The following is a 17,646-nucleotide window of genomic DNA, read 5'->3' as shown; positions in this document are numbered from 1 at the left end:
TTAGTTAACACAAGTTAACATCAACTGATGTTTAATCTACTGGTAACATACAGCCTTACTGTAAAGTGGTACCTAGATTCTGCAGTGTTGGATTAGCATTTAATTCTAAATTACAGTCTTCAAATCAAGTCAACATTATTTATATAGCGCTTTATACAATACTGATTGTGTCAAAGCAACTTTTTTTAGTGTCAAACAAGAAAATTGTGGAATGCAGCAGAATATACTACACTTAACAATCTCTGTAATTTGCTATAGTGTCTGTATGAATGCAACATTAAATATTTTAACTATAGGTCAACTGTCAATAACAATACCCCATGTTTACATTTCAACCAGTGTCTTGTGTGTGTTTTTGTTTCTCTGACTTTCAGGATGTTGAGTTCAAATCTTGGAATGGGACAAACGTTTAGCATGTAAATTCAACTTCCTGGAGGTTTTGGCCATCTTATATTTTCTTTTTCACATTCACAAGCACAATGTCAAGCAGAAGGAAGTCCACGACCCCCTGCATGGTGCTTCCATCAGATGTTGTAGAGCAAGATCCTGATACGGAGGCCCTGGAAGGGAATGAAGGAGCCGACAGTATGGCAGATGGTCCAACTGAGGGAGCAGTGGTGCCCATGGAAACAGAGACAGGTGAAGCTCACTTCTCAAGGCAAAATTGTCCTGGTTGGAATGGTGTCCTTACCAAGTACAACATGACAAGTAACATTTCTGTTCACATTAAAAGTTCTGATGCTTCAAAATACAGCTATGTTGATTGCGTTTTTAGACCAATGGAATTTGCCGGGGCTACCTTGCAGAATGCCAAAAAAAAAAAAAAATTATATATATAATTTTTTTTTTTTTTTTTTTAAATAACCTCTTGTCGCACAGTGCTGTTGACATTTTTACCTATCAGACACTCATGCACAGTACTTATTCTAATCAAAGGAATATTTCTTCTATCCCTACAGAACATGAGGGAATCCATTTCTTGAGTGAGGACTGTCGTTCTTCAGGAAAACGCTCAGGCCAAACGTCACTAGAGCAGCCCATCTCTGATCTGATCGCTGAGGATGGTTTTGTGCAGACAGAGATGGAGGATAGTGATGACCCCTCAGTTACTGGAATCCCCCTCAGCAAGACGCCTATAATGAAAATGAAAAGCAAGTCTGAACCCAAGAGAATAGCTGTGTCTGTAAAAGGCACAAGTGAAAGCGAGGCAGTGACTGAAAGTGAGATGGATCTGGAGCCACTGGAAGCATCGTTGATGGGCACTTCCATGGCACCAGAACTCATGAGCCCATTGCTCACAGAGTCTGTAAAGCCCAGCGTTCTTGTCAATATTACAAACCCTGTGGTAGCAGATCAGAAGAAGTTGGTTATGAACCCTGCAACGGTTCTTCCAGCAGGCCTGGCCCAAGTGCTTTCTGCCTTGCAGGCCCAGCAGAGTGCTCAAACTCAACTTCTAATACCAGTAAGTAGTATTCCCACATATAACTCTACGATGGACTCCAATCCAGTCCTAGTCAACACCTACAAGAAGTTCCCCTACCCGTCTGTGTCTGAAATCATGGGACTTGCAGCACAGACCAAGTTCAGTGAAGAGCAGATAAAGATCTGGTTTTCGGCTCAGCGTTTGAAGCATGGGGTTAGTTGGACCCCAGAAGAGGTTGAGGAAGCCAGGAGGAAGCAATTTAATGGCACAGTCCACACAGTTCCCCAGACCATTACAGTCATCCCAGCCCATCATTTTTCCACCACTAACGGCCTGCAGTCTATTCTTCAGACCTGCCAGATTGTGGGTCAACCAGGTCTGGTTCTGACACAGGTTGGCACAGCCAACAGCCTCCCAGTGACCACCCCGATAACCCTGACCGTAGCAGGAATGCCCAGTCAAAGCCAGACACCCAAGATCGCAACCAATCAAACAAGCCCTGCGCTCAGTGAAACTAAAAGAGCTACTACAGTTCAGCCCCCATCGCTGACCCCTCAGGAGAACTCTGCACTCAGTGCCGATCACTTTGGCCTGCGGCCTAAGAAATCCAAGGAACAGCTGGCTGAACTGAAAGCAAGCTATTTGACTAATCAGTTTGCCAGTGATGCTGAGATAGCTAGGCTAATGAGGTTAACCAATCTCACCAAGGGTGAGATTAAAAAGTGGTTCAGCGACACCCGATACAACCAGCGCAATTCTAAGAACAGCCATGCCTTCATTGCGAATGACAATCCCAAGGGTAGTAGCAGTGCAACCATTGTTATCGACTCCAGCGATGAAACGCCGGTGTCTCCGACACTATCACCCGTCAAAGAGAAGGAGACACGTGCCAAAACCTGGAATCCGTTCCCGGACTTTACACTGCAGAAGTTTAAAGAAAAGACACCTGAGCAGTTGGTGGTCCTAGAGGAAAGCTTTCAGAAATGTGACACACCCACTGATGAAGAGCTCAGCCGGCTGAGGGCTGAGACGAAACTTACCAGACGTGAGATCGACGCCTGGTTTACGGAAAAAAGAAAAACCCCTGTGCCCGATTCCGCAGAGTCAAAAGCAGATGGTGAAACATCCCAAAAGAAGGGGAGCCAAACTCCACCTGGAGGAAAGAGGCTAAGCAAAGAAAAGGTTACTAAGAAAACTCCAGAGCAGCTTCATGTTCTAAAAACAGCATTTGTTCGCACCCAGTGGCCCTCGGCGGAAGAATACGACCAGCTGGCTGAGGAGAGTGGACTGCCCCGTTCCTACATTGTCAATTGGTTTGGCGACACACGCTATGCCTGGAAGAATGGCAACTTGAAGTGGTATTTTTACTATCAAAGTGGAAACATGGGAGGAGCGAATGGCAACAAAAACAGAAAACGGAGGATTCGAAACCGCGGTTGGGGAAGAACCCGTAATAGAAAAGTGAAGAAGCACACAGAATTGGAGAAGAATTTACCAGTCAGGTTCAAGTCTGGAAGGGATATTCTGAAGGAGTACTACTTGAAGCACAAGTTCCTAAATGAACAGGACTTGGATGAGCTTGTTGCCAAGTCTAACATGAGCTACGAGCAGGTGAGAGAGTGGTTTGCAGAGATTCATCAGAAGGAGGAAATGGGTACCAATCCGTTTGAAGATAAAATGGGAAATGAAGACCAAGATGAGGAGGAGGACGAGTCACAGGGTGAAAATGAGACTGCGGTTGAGGAGCAAGGACCTGCTTTGGGAGATGAAGATGGTGATGAGGATGATGACGACACTGATGACAGCGATGCCTGGGAGCCTCCACAGAGCGTTCGAAAAACATTGCCCATGTCTGAGGGTCAGTGATCGTTGTGAATTGGCTTTATTCTGCGCAATGGCCCTAGGTGAAAAAATATTACAGTGTTGGGTCTCGACCACATGCCGTCTACCACTGCACCAATTCTTGTTATATTCTATGTAGTTTCACATAAGGTTTAACCAGATCTTAAAGATCATAAACATTGAGGAGAACCATTTTTGGTCAGAATGTTTGACTACATTCAAAGATTGAGAAGTCATCCACATTAACAGGGTTTTTTTTCTCCACGGCTCTGAAGTGCATCCCTGAAATAATATTAACAATATCATGGATACAATTTTAACTTATGTCTACAAGAATTGATCATGCACCTTAAACCCTTGTACATGCAAAGTAATCCTAGGCTTTTCTATAGGGTCTTTTAAATGGGCTTTTTTTATTTGGAGTCAAATGGAGAACACTTAGTGCCAAAGGTATTGTTTTGAATGTTATGGTTCTCTTAATAATGGGCACAGTAGCTAATTAAGGGAATATGCATGAATACATTGTGTCACCTTGAATACAACTTTAGCCACCTTATTTGTGTAGGGCAAGACCAAACATTTCAAGTTGAATTTTCAAATTCAGTGACATGCAAGTGTTTTATCTTTCATTCCCAGTGTTTTATCGTCTACATACTGACCATGGATATCTGATATACAGCGCAGTACATCCCAGCAGGAAGTTGTAGGTGTTTCTGTAGTCCCATTAACCGGGGTTAATGGGGGTCATCTTAAAACAATAACGGCTAATAATCATCTTGCGGAGAAAGTTATTTTGTGGAAATAAACAGGCGATGTGACTGTTTTGCAGTTTTTCATCTGGACAGTTTTCAAGTATTTTCAAAAATTCAATGGGAACATGGGGAATTTTCGGGGTTTTTTTTTTTTTTTTTTTTTTTTTTGTGGTTGTTTGCTGTTTGTTCATTTTTATAGTGAGATATCCCACCGATTTCTCCTCTACACAGTTCATAAGCCTGCAAGCTAAGGGGACTTTTATTTGCTTGGCACATTTTAACGGATCATGTTAAGAAAACAATGTGTATATGCCCTAATCATGAAGTGGTATGTTTTCCATTTTTATGACTGCTGCAGAATCTTTTTCGAGGAATATGTTTTTTTTTTTCCCATTAATACCTTGCTTTTGTAGGACTAAATGAAGCATGAACTATTGATGAATAATTACCACATGGGTGTAATTTGAGGTTGTCTTTTTATATTTGCGCATGAAAACCGCACTATGACTGGTACTTTTAAAATCACCCCTGTGTAAGACATTCACCATCTTCATTATAACAGCGTGTATCTGACATTTAGTAGAACGATGGAGGAAAAAAGTGTTCAGTTTGTACAAATACCTTTATGCTCAACCAGTAGTTTAAATCCTTTTATAAGTTTGTATTTATAGTTCAATTTCACCTCTACACGAGCGTGTTACTTGTATGGCGATCATTCAAATAATTATTGTGTGATTTGAGACTGATATTTTACAGGTTTTTATGTGCACTGTGATGTAATTTTGGTTTTATGTCCTGATTTCTTATTTTTTTGGTGAAAATGTATTTGATTTGCTTGCAACCCTGCTTGCATTTTCCTGTGAATACTGTAGTGTATCAAAGGTGCCTCTGTGAACACGGTAAGTACTGTTTGAACAAAATAGCACATTTAAACTTAGCAAAATGTGTCCTCTCCAGTTAACAATCAATCCTCTCATGTTTTTTTTGCGTTTGAGAGCCTTACTGGGATCTTGCTTTGCATTTTAGTTTTGAATCAAGCCACGTTTATATGTTGTGGATCCTTCTCCTGTTGCTAATAGCATAAAACTACAATTTCTAAAATGGTCAGAATTGGATTAGTCCGTTTCTAGGCTCTGAAAAACAGTTTTTTACATTCACCAATACTACTAATAATAATACAGATCTGGAACCATCATGGACTGTGATTTGAAACTCATGACGAGCCTTAAAATCTATAGATGCCGCTGTGGTGGCAAAAGCTTTATTTCCCAGAGCCATGTGCAATGCTTTTAATTTAATTGAACTGTTTTAATAGGCTTTTGCTTGATTTAGACTAAATGTATATATTTTCTACTTGTTTGAGGACAACGCAATAAATTTGGATTAAAAAAAAGTGGTTTATGCTGTTTTTTTTCTTCAGAGATGGTCTTTTGAACAAGTGCCCTAATGGCATCACATTCTTCTTATCGATTTTAAATCTCTTAAATAATAACCAAGACTACAATATAAAACGTAATACTGGGGGAGTGGCATGAAACACATTTTAATACATAATTACATTTTATATAGTAAGTAATAACATTGCATGCAGTACTAGACGATTAATAATTCATGAGCGGTGGTTTACTTTTGGGTATACAGAATAAATCTGCAGATGATGAGGTACAGGTGAAAGATGCGCTTTATTTTAAAACTTTCTTTGAATATCTCTGTAATAGAAGAATAATATATACACATATTAAAAATAAACATTTTAAATATAGTACAAATGACAATAATTGAATAGTATGTTAATTTGTTAACGATTCCTCTGTTAGAACACAAAAAATTTCAAGGTAATCTGGTAGGTAATCAAGGATATATATATAGATATATGTGTGTGTGTGTGTGAGAGAGAGGAAATAAAAAGGTATTGAATGTTTCTGAATTAAAATACTTAATTATAGTTTGGTAATAGCACCTAATAAAAAAACTCTTAGATCATGAAGAATCACTCAGTCATCTGTGAGACTTTTATTTTGAAGCAGTTAACGCTACACTAAGCGCTGGGCGGAGCTCTTCTCGTGACACTCACGTGATTTGTAAACAGGAAGTGTCTGGTCCGTACTGCAGAGGGTGAGTGACAAGAATCTAAATTAACCAAACGTAATATAATCATATAAACTTGTTATCTATATGGTTTTGTTTGTTATAGTGCATCGCTTTATTCATAGTCAACCGGTGCATTCAATCAAACGAATCAAATCTCGATCAAAATAGGTTTCTGTTGAAATATATTATAGAAATAAAGAACCTGAGGTCAGTGTATTGTAAAACGACTGTATGTACATCTGTAGAGATGACACTCAATATCGTGGGTAGTATGCACAGTAAAGTTTTTTATTGAATCTCATCAGATCTTGCCATCCCTAAGGATACTGAATGAATCTTTGATCAGAGAGCAGATCTTCTGGTTTCTTCCTCATCATGGTGGACTTTCTGGCAGAGAACAACCTGTGTGGTCAGGCCATCCTGAGGATCGTGTCCAGAGGGAACGCCATCATAGCTGAACTACTCAGACTGTCAGAATTTATCCCTGCAGTTTTCAGACTCAAAGACAAGAGCGACCAGCAGAAATATGGAGACATAATCTGTGATTTCAGCTACTTTAAGGTACTCCAATTGCTATCTTGTTAAAGGAATAGGATCTGGGTTTGCTAGGATGATCGGAAAGATTTTCAATAAGCAAGTGGTTTTGATATGAATCTGTGTTTTCTAGGGTCCGGAGTTTTATGAGAGTAAACTGGAAGCCAAGCCGGAGCTGCAGGACTTGGATGAGGAGTTTCGGGAAAATAACATCGAGATATTGACACGGTTCTACCTGGCCTTTGAGAGTGTCCATAAATACGTTGTAGACTTGATAAGGTGTGTGTTGTTTTGAAATGCAACTAATCTGAAATTGTGACAAAACCATTTGTATTGAAATTAGCGGCATGTTCAAATCATCTTATGATGACAGTACGGAGCAATTATTCAAATGTATTTATTAAATGTATTTTTTATGTAATGCTTTGCTTTTATGTAATTTTCCTTCCTAAATCAAATTTTAAAATATTTTTTTTCAATGAAAAACTATAAAGTGTTTCCTCTGAAGGTACTTGGATGATCTCAATGAAGGGGTCTACATTCAGCAAACACTAGAAACTGTTTTATTAAATGAAGATGGAAAACAGCTCCTGGTAAAGTTTTTTTTACTTCGCTAAATACAGATGAGAATTCCCAGAGTAAATCCGAGTGTAAATGCATGTGATTTCTGTCAGTGTGAGGCTCTGTACCTGTATGGAGTCATGTTACTGGTCATTGATCAGAAGATGGAGGGAGAGGTGAGAGAAAGGATGCTGGTGTCCTACTACAGATACAGGTAAGACTGTCCGTTATACCCTTGTATTTTTTGGAGATGTTTGATTGGCTTCAACAGCTTACAAGCTGATCAGATGTGGTGATATATCTCAACAACTGGACAAACATGTCAATGTGCTACTGAATAAACGCATTATATACAAATGTTCATCTCCTCAGTGCTGCTCGCTCCTCGGGTGACTCAAACCTGGACGACATCTGCAAGCTGTTGCGTAGCACGGGATACTCCAGTCACCCGGGGGCCAAACGGCCACCAAACTACCCTGAGAGCTACTTCCAGAGAGTTCCCATCAGCCCCGTCTTCCTCAGTATGGTGATCGGCCGCCTCCGCTCTGATGACATTTACAACCAGGCAAGACAGCAGTGTGTTTTAGTTTTTCAAACTGGGGGCTGCTAGGGGCTTCAGAGATTTTTTTTCATTAAAACATATATGTAAATTACCATTAATAGTAAAAATTAGTTTGATGATGCAAAATTATTTTATTTGACAGATAAGATGCAACATATATATTATTATTATTATTATTATTTTTTTTTTTTTAAAGGATCAGAAGGAAAGTGTTAAAAAAAATTCTATTGGCAGATAAAATGCAAAAAATAAACTGGAAAGGTTCAGAGAAAATAGTGTAAAACATAGTTATACTGTATAAAGAGTTAATATTAAAATATGTTTGATAATGACAATTTTAATTAAGATAAAATGCAATAAAATGCAATAAAAAAAATAAAGAAAATAGTGTAAACACACACACACACACACACACACACACACACACACACACACACACACACATATATATATATATATAAAATGTATATCATTTTGATAATGACAACTTGTTTTATTCGATGTAAAAAAAATTAAAAACCGCATATAAAAAATGCTAATATAATAAGTTGATAATGACAAATTATTTTAATTTGTCATTAAATAATAATAGAAAATAAACTGAATAAAAAATATACTAGTTTTGTTTTATACTTGAAAATGCTGTCTTACATTAATTTTTAAGAAGAAGGTTCTTCGCATACAGTATTTGGGGCTCTGTGGCATCAAACTTTCAAGCTTCATGTTATGTACATGTTTGTCTGCTGTGTTGCAGGTCTCTGCGTATCCTCTGCCGGAGCACCGCAGTACAGCGCTGGCAACGCAGGCCGCTATGCTGTGTGTCTGCTTATACTTCACCCCCTCCATCCTGCACACACAACAGGCCAAGATGAGAGAGATCGTGGACAAATACTTCCCTGACAACTGGGTGAGCAGACTTTATTAATCATGTAGATTCCAGAAATGGGATCTTCTTGATATATTGCAATATCCATCTTACGTCTTCAGGTTATAAGTATATACATGGGGATCACCGTGAATTTGGTGGAGGCGTGGGAACCATATAAGGCTGCTAAAACTGCCCTGAACTACACACTGGACACGGCCAACATCAGAGAACAGGTACAGTCACCTGGGCGTCTCCCGATCTAAACCAGGGTCACTCTGGACTCGTACTCAGTCATTGTTGTGTCCTCTCAGGCCGGGCGATACGCTGCCAGTGTGGAGAGTTTGCGGCCGCAGGTGCAGCAGTCATTGAAGGAGGGATTCCTGAGAGAGGAAATCATCCTGGACAACATTCCCAAACTGCTCAACTGCCTCCGTGACTGTAACGTCGCCATCCGCTGGCTGATGCTGCACACTGCAGAGTCCGGTGAGACATCATGGTTTAAATCAGCAAGCCCTGTGGAAGTTTTGTTGAGGGCCTCTAGTGGGCTCTGGACCCCTGTTGAGAACTCTTGGTGTAAATGTTTTAGGTTTTGATTACGGAATTTATTTGGAAGGAATTAACACGTTTAACACATTGCTGTTTAGAATGCATCCAAATGCTTTTCTAAATTGTTGTTTTTTTTTGTTTTTTTCTGAAAGCTTATGATCCAAACAACAAGAGACTGCGTCAGATCAAAGATCAAGTCATCAGCGACTCCAAATACAATCCCAAAATTCTGTTTCAGCTGCTTCTGGACACGGCCCAGTTTGAGTTCATACTCAAAGAGGTAAATCGTAAATATAATGATGATAATTCTAAATCTTAAAGCGATACTCCAGTGAGTTTTTATTACTACTACTACTGCTACTAAATGTTTAAATAATAAAAAGTACTAGTAAGAGACGTTTTTGAGCAGCAAATCAGCATATTAGAAAGTTTTCTGAAGGATCATGTGACGCTGAAGGTTAATGATGCGGAAAAATTCAGCTTTGCGTCACAGGAATAAATGGGATTTTAATATCTATTAAAATATAAATAATTACAACATTTCAAAATATTGTTATTTACTGTATTTTTATTCATCAATTAAATGTAGCCTTGGTGAGACATCAAAAAACTTACCTACCCCAAATGTTTGTAAGACAGTTTAATTTGTTACTGGGGCTCTGGTTTTTCATTTCTCTGGGTTTGTGTGATTCTCAGATGTTCAAGCAGATGTTGGCAGAGAAGCAGCTGAAGTGGGAGAGCTATAAGAAAGAGGGATCGGAGAGAATGGTGGAGCTGGCCGAGGTGTTTTCTGGAGTCAAACCTCTCACCAGGGTGGAGAAAAACGGTAAAATTCTTTTGAGGTCCCACAATATTCAGGAGGCAAACTGTGGACATTATCATCAGTGTGTTCATGCATTCATCTGTTTGATCAGAGAACCTTCAGGCCTGGTTCAGAGAGATCTCCAAACAGATCGAGTCCCTGAACTACGAGGACTCGACCGCTGCCGGCAGGAAGACCGTGCAGCTCATTCAGGCTCTCGTGGAGGTATGGACACATCTGAACGTGTGCTGTGACGTGACCGTCTGCAGTGGTTTCACATGACATTGTTTCTCTGGAAAGGTCCAAGAGTTTCACCAGCTGGAGTCCAACCTGCAGGTGAGTCAGTTCCTGGCGGACACACGCAAGTTCCTGCATCAGATGATCCGCACCATCAATATCAAAGAGGAAGTGCTCATCACCATGCAGATAGTGGGAGATCTGTCCTACGCCTGGCAGATCATTGACAGGTGATGGCGCTACATTGACCTCTTTTTGGTTTCTCATCAAACCTTTAAACTGAAGTTCATTTCCAAATGTGTCTCTCACAGCTTCACCTCAATAATGCAAGAGAGTATCAGAGCTAACCCTTCGATGGTGACCAAACTCAGAGCCACTTTCCTGAAGGTGAGTCAGACTGACCCGTTAATATATGACACTAGAAACAACTCAAATTGTGAAATATAACACAAGTTTTATGAATATGAACAGCTTGCGTCTGCGCTGGATCTGCCTCTCCTCCGAATCAACCAGGTCAACAGTCCAGATCTGCTGAGCGTGTCTCAGTTTTACTCTGGGGAGCTGGTGGCTTATGTCAGAAAGGTTTGGAGAAGGGTTTTGATCTGTGGTTGGATCTTTTGCTTAAAATCTCTCTGTATTCACTCTGACTTGGTGATTCTTGCAAACACGCTTCCAGGTCCTGCAGATCATTCCAGAGAGCATGTTCACCTCGCTGGCCAAGATCATCAAACTGCAGATCCATGACATCATGGAGGTGCCCACACGTCTGGACAAAGACAAACTGAAGGACTACGCTCAACTCAGTGCCCGCTATGAGGTACGACAGATACCATCTGATGAATTCTTGAAAGAGGCGGAGTAAAATCATCAGTTTAAGGCCTAAAGAATCACTGTCACTAAACCAGATGTGTTATTAATAAACATGCATTTTACAAAGACTTTTACTTGCTCAGCAAAATTACAACATTACATGACTGTATAAATACTTGTGTATATATATATTTTTCTCTATTCATTTTTTTAAATTAATATATATATTTTAAAAAATCCAAAAATGTAATTGTTAATTTAATTGTGAAGTTATTATATTTATAAATCAGTGTAGTATTTGTTTGTGCTGACTTTATGCAGATAAAAACATATTACATCATAAATGTATGTTGTATTATTGTACTTTATATATTTATTTTTCCTTATTCTTTTATTCCTTATTTATTTAAGTCTCTATATATGTATACCGTATTTTCCGGACTATAAGTCACACTTTTTTTCATAGTTTGGCTGGTCCTGCGACTTATAGTCAGGTGCGTCTTATTTATCAGAATTCATTTTGACATGAACCGACAGAAATGAACCAGGAGAAAACATTACCGTCTCCAGCCACGAGAGGGCGCTCTATGCGGCTCCAAAGTGCTCCTGTAGTCTAAACTGAGCAGCATAGAGCGCCCTCTCGCGGCTGTAGACGGTAATGTTTTCTTTTGGTTCTTGGTTCTAAATAAATGCTACTTATAGTCCAGTCAGACTTATGTTTTTTTCCTCGTCATGACGTATATTTGGACTGATGCAACTTATACTTAGGTGCGACTTATAGTCTGAAAAATACTATATATATATATATAGAGAGAGAGAGAGAGAGAGAGTAAAAGAATAAAAAAAAATTTTTTTTTACTCGCTTTCTCTCTATATAGAATATTTATTTTACTCTCTATATTTTTACTTTTTTTTATTATTATTATTTTGTACTGCATAACTAACTTTCTCAGCAAAATTCTTTACAAAACCGAGGCTGCATAGTAATTTAAATTAATTTTACATTTCAGGCCTTGAGTCACCATCTTGATGTTTTTGTGTATGTATTTATAAGTAATAATAATAATAAAGTAACTCACGGACCTTCTTCATCTGACAGGTGGCTAAGCTCACTCATGCCATCTCAGTCTTCACTGAAGGTATTCTGATGATGAAGACCACGCTCGTCGGCATCATCAAGGTACAACCATCATTTGATTTTGATAGATCACAAACTCGGGCATTTTTCTTTTAATTCGCAAAAAGACCAGAAAAGTGCATTTAGAAAGTAAACTGGGTCTTTTTTTTAATTCATGTTGACTACTGTATCTGAGAAGATGCTCTAATTAACTTTATTACTGTGTTTGTGGAATATTAAACATCACTTATGTCACGAGAGCTCAGGAAGCATGAAAACACGTCTGTTTCAGGTGGATCCGAAGCAGCTTCTGGAGGACGGGATCAGGAAAGAGCTCGTCAAACGTGTTGCTTACGCCCTGCACAAAGGCCTCTTCTTCAACCCCAAAGCCAAGGTGAGCAAACCATTTAACCTTGCTGAATAACTCTGTTTCTTAAGATTACGTTCTGTAGGATCAGTCTGGTTTCTGATGTCTCTCTCAGCCCAGTGAACTGATGCCAAAGCTGAAGGAAATGGCTGCCACCATGGATGGGTTTTACCGCTCGTTTGAATACATTCAGGATTACGTGAGCATCTACGGCCTGAAGATCTGGCAGGAGGAAGTGTCTCGTATCATCAACTACAACGTAGAGCAGGAGTGCAACAGTTTCCTCCGAACCAAGGTCTTGTCTTTGTAGTATCTTATTGACAACTTGCTGTTTACTGCTAGTGTTGATTTAAAGCGGTTCTTTTTAGATCCAAGACTGGCAAAGCGTCTACCAGTCCACTCACATTCCCATTCCCAAGTATCCGTCCGTTGATGAATCGGCCACGTTTATCGGACGCCTCTGCAGGGAGATCCTGAGGATCACAGATCCGAAGTGAGTCAGCGCAGACGGGATCATTTCAAACACTCAAAGCTTTGATAGTCGAGAGCTACAAGTGTGAAGCAAAGTCGCGTTTCTTGTGTGTGTTTCTCTCAGAACGACGTGTTACATTGATCAGCTGAACACCTGGTACGATATGAGGACGCATCAGGAAGTGACCAACAACCGACTCTTCTCTGAGATTCAGGACACGCTGGGCACCTTTGGCCTGAACGGACTCGACCGACTCTTATGTTTCATGATCGTCAAAGAGCTGCAGGTCTACCTTAATATAATAATCATTTCTCAAATAATCACAGACAAGACACATTTTTTTGAAGTAATCTACTAATGAATTCTATAATGATTTGATTCTGTAATGAATCAAAATTAAATAAAAAATTGAATTTTTATGAAATAACAACTCTAGTGAATACCATGAAATTCTCTCTTCACAATAAAAGACACGTAAATGATAAATAAAATTAAATATTAAATTAAAATAAAAAAGTAGTCAATAATAATAAGATTAGTTGCATAATAATAAATTAAAACAATTATAAACTGTAACAGAAGAATCAAAATGAATAGCATAAAAATGTTGTTTAATTTAGTAAAGAACAGAATCAACAATTGTAATTGTATCTGAAATCGATTAAATATTTTTTAAAAATCATATCACGATACCATGAAATCTCCTTCTACACAATAAATGTAACATAAATTACATATAAAATAACAATAAAAATGGTTAATAATAATGACAGCAACAGCAATAATGATACAATTATTATTATTAGTAGTAGTAATAATAATATAAATGAAAACAGCTATAAACTGTAACAAAAGAATCAGAAATGTCAAATTTCAGGTACACTGCATGATTTAGTAAAAAACTGAATCAACAACCATGATTGTGTGTGTGTGTGTGTGTGCATATATATATATATATATATATATATATATATATATATATATATATATATATATATCTATATCATATATATCATATATATATCATATATATATCATATATATATCATATATATATATATATATCATATATATATCATATATTATTTTAAATAATGCATCCCATTCTTCACAATAGGTGCCATTTTAATAATAATAATCTTTTTTTCTTTGTCCATTGCAGAATTTTCTGACAGTCTTTCAGAGGAACATCCTGAGGGACAAAGCTGTGGTTGACGTCTTTAAAGCTCTGCTGACGGCTGTCAATCCTGTCAAAGGGATTGTGGGTAGGTGTGTTTGATAAACTACTGTAAATCTGACACTAATTCCCACAACAATCTTCTTGATATATTTTTGTCCCTGCATTAATATTCAGCAAATGCGAGCAAAGTCTACGCCAACGCTGCGGCCAAAACTCAGAGGATCTGGCCAGCGTATCTGGAAGCCATCATGAAGGTGCTGCTTTCTATCTACGAGACGTTTCTCCTTTTTCAGCATAAATGTTCAAAATCAAACAGTGATCCTTCGACAGGTGGGTCAGATGCAGATCTTGAGGCAGCAGATAGCTAATGAACTGAACTACTCCTGCAAATTTGACTCGAAACACCTCGCTGCGGCGCTGGATAATCTGAACAAGTGGGTTGGGAATGATGTTTCTTCCTGATTTATGTCTTAGTTACTTGGGATAGTTTCACCTTCTCCCTCATAGACATCTCACAGTGTTAGTGTGCTCACTTCCAGGTCTCTGCTGTCTGATATCGAAGCTCATTACCAGGATCCTTCGCTGCCGTATCCCAAAGAGGACAACACTCTGCTCTACGAGATCACCGCGTATCTGGAGGCCGCAGGAATCCACAACCCACTCAACAAAGTGAGTCATGTGCATGTCAAATCTTCATTTGACACGACAGTCATTATTTTATTAGATGTTTCTGTCCATATTTTGGCCTGATTAGTCACTTTGATGCAGAAAAAATAAATCATCCTACGTGACATGATGCAGTCATGAACCACTTTTTGTTGTCTTATTTAAAACGCTCCTTTCAGATCTACATCACTACCAAGCGTCTGCCTTACTTTCCCATTGTGAACTTCCTGTTCCTCATCGCGCAGCTGCCCAAACTGCAGTACAACAAAAGCCAAGGTCTGGAACTGATTTTCTACTCTACCATTCAGATGTTTTGGGATTAGTAAGATCTTTTTAATGCTTTCCAAAGAAGGTTGCACCAAGGCTGCATTGATTTGATCAGAAATAGAGTAAGAACAGAAATGGTGTGAAATAATTTTACAATTTAAAATAGCTGTTTTCTAATTTAATACCTTTTAAAGAGTAATTTATTTCTTTATTCAAAGCTGTATTTTCAACATCATTACTCCAGTCTTCAGTGTCACATGATCTTCAGAAATCATTCTAATCTGCTGATTTGCTGCTCAGGAACCATTTCTTGTTAATAGCAATGTTGAAAACAGTTGTGCCGCTTAAGATTTTTGTGGAAACTGTGGTACTTTACTTTTCTTTGACGAATAGGAATTTCAAAAGAACATTTGTCATATGTATAACTATATTTGAGGTAGTGAAAACATCCTGCTCGTGTGGGTTTTTGTGTTTTTTTACAGGCATGACGTGCAGGAAGGCAGCAGATGCGTTGGATTGGGCTCCTCTGGTGTTGGGTCTCCTGACGTTGCTCAAACAGTTTCATTCCAGATACACTGAACATTTCCTGGCTCTGATCGGACAGTTTATTCGCTCCATAATGGAGCAGTGCACCAGGTACCTCACTTTAGTGTGAGATAGAGAAACAAGAAATGATAACTATTTTAGATATACTGTTTTAGAATAAAACATATATAGAGTAAAAAAATTAAATAAATATATTTATTAAATATAATTTTAGTAAATAATATCTGCATAAAGGCTGTACATCAAGTACTACATTGCTGTGTAAGTGAAGTTTATTATAAAAATGTTAATTAACCAATAAAACCTTTTTTGTTACTTCGTTACAATAGTTATAAAATATTAAACAATAAAATATTTTTTTAAACCATGGTATAGAAATATAAATAATATACATATACATATATTATAAAACATAACATATTAGAAAATATATAACAACTAACCAAGTTATATAGAGTAAAATAACACAAAATATAAAAAATGTAAATATGTAGAGTATAACAATGTGTGTGTGTGTATGCATGTATGTGTGTGTGTGTATATATATATATATATATATATACACACACATACATACATACATATATACATATACACAAATACATATATACATATACACAAATACATATATACATATATACATATACACAAATACATATATACATATATACATATACATATATATACACACATACATATATATATATATTGATAGATAGATAGATAGATAGATAGATAGATAGATAGATAGATAGATAGATAGAAAAAGGCAGTACAACAAATACTAAATTGATTTATAAATATAAACTAAATAATTTGTAATTTTTAATAATACGTTTTTTTTGTATCACAGTAAAAAAAAAATTGTAATATGGCTGCATTAAAATAATAATGCAAAAATAAATCCTGATATTAATTTTAAGAAAGGCATAATTTATTCTCTAATTTAAAACAGAATCTATTTTTTCTGCATGATAACAACAGAAGTGTTTAACAGTGTCTATGTTCCTTACAGTCAGAAGATTCCAGATATGCCTTCAGATGTAGTCGGAGCATTAATGTTTCTGGAGGACTATGTGCGTTACACTAAACTGCCCAGAAAGGTAGGAAATACTACCATTTATTTTTTTAAAGAGACAAATGTTTCACAAAATAAAATGAGAAGAAATCATTTTTCTTTTCTTTTCTTTTTTCAGGTGGCAGAGGCTCATGTGCCAAGTTTCATTTTTGATGAATTCAGGACTGTACTGTAAATGTGCCTGTTGTAATGTCAAATCATATTTGATATCATCTGTCTTTCTCTTTAACCATTAATGAAATTAACATTTTTAACATTTAAGTTTTAAAACATGATCATCTTTGGTAGCCGTTACTGACCTGATGTTCTGCTGGTGTAATAAATGCCATGTGTATGTTTTGATACAACTTCAGACATTTACACAAAAAATAATCTCTAATTCACAACCTCTCAAGATTTATTGCTTTTATAAAATAGTGGCAACAGCAGTAAGATAAAAACTATTTTGTGCATGTGCTTCATTGGTTTAAATGTACTCTGTGGCTCAACCAATCAGAATATAGAGTAAGAATTATTCTAAACCTGTATACAAGAACTTTTTTCGCACACAACACACAACACATGATTTGAATGAAAGTTTTACTTTTATCTTAAATATATTACAATACTGAATGGATACTGTATGAAAAAAATGAGCATTTATCATTTTAATTGTCAGACTATATACAGCACACAATTAACAAAAACAGCCATGAAGAATCTATGAATATAAACTGTGTACACGGTCAGATGCGAACACAAGAGAAACTGACAGAGGCTTGACTGAGCAGAAAGCATGGAAAAGACCTGAATTACAGCTGCAAAAAAAAATCACTGCCGGTTAACGCTGTCCTGGATTCCAGTTTGTGTGATTTTGAGAGAGATCGCTGTAGAAGCTTGTTTCCACCATTGGATAAAAACATTCAATTATTTTCTTGCAATTCTA

At 37.5% G+C, this 17,646-nt stretch overlaps 2 protein-coding genes across 2 annotated transcripts; both read left to right on the top strand.

Annotated features, from left to right (window-relative positions):
• The first annotated feature begins 48 nt into the window (after positions 1-48).
• Positions 49-5,409, top strand: LOC113059204 (zinc fingers and homeoboxes protein 1-like). Its single transcript, XM_026227538.1, has 2 exons — positions 49-639; positions 960-5,409. Exons 1-2 carry the CDS (start codon positions 480-482, stop codon positions 3,287-3,289), a joined length of 2,490 nt encoding a protein of 829 aa, XP_026083323.1. The 5' UTR covers positions 49-479; the 3' UTR covers positions 3,290-5,409.
• A 630-nt stretch (positions 5,410-6,039) lies between these two features.
• On the top strand, positions 6,040-17,242 carry LOC113059203 (WASH complex subunit 5). Its single transcript, XM_026227537.1, has 29 exons — positions 6,040-6,132; positions 6,414-6,669; positions 6,776-6,921; positions 7,151-7,235; positions 7,317-7,417; positions 7,576-7,768; positions 8,520-8,672; positions 8,753-8,866; positions 8,945-9,116; positions 9,332-9,459; positions 9,876-10,005; positions 10,094-10,206; positions 10,282-10,448; positions 10,530-10,605; positions 10,690-10,800; positions 10,895-11,035; positions 12,128-12,208; positions 12,438-12,539; positions 12,628-12,807; positions 12,881-13,005; positions 13,108-13,270; positions 14,147-14,249; positions 14,339-14,418; positions 14,495-14,598; positions 14,704-14,833; positions 15,010-15,106; positions 15,580-15,733; positions 16,659-16,746; positions 16,840-17,242. The coding sequence occupies exons 2-29, from the start codon at positions 6,484-6,486 to the stop codon at positions 16,894-16,896; spliced, it is 3,480 nt and encodes a 1,159-aa protein (XP_026083322.1). The 5' UTR covers positions 6,040-6,132; positions 6,414-6,483; the 3' UTR covers positions 16,897-17,242.
• Positions 17,243-17,646: the final 404 nt, after the last annotated feature.

Source organism: Carassius auratus, chromosome 41, assembly GCF_003368295.1.
Source record: "Carassius auratus strain Wakin chromosome 41, ASM336829v1, whole genome shotgun sequence".
NCBI lineage: Eukaryota > Metazoa > Chordata > Actinopteri > Cypriniformes > Cyprinidae > Carassius > Carassius auratus.
Note: the sequence above shows the minus strand (reverse complement) of the source record. Positions and strands in the feature narration are given on the sequence as shown.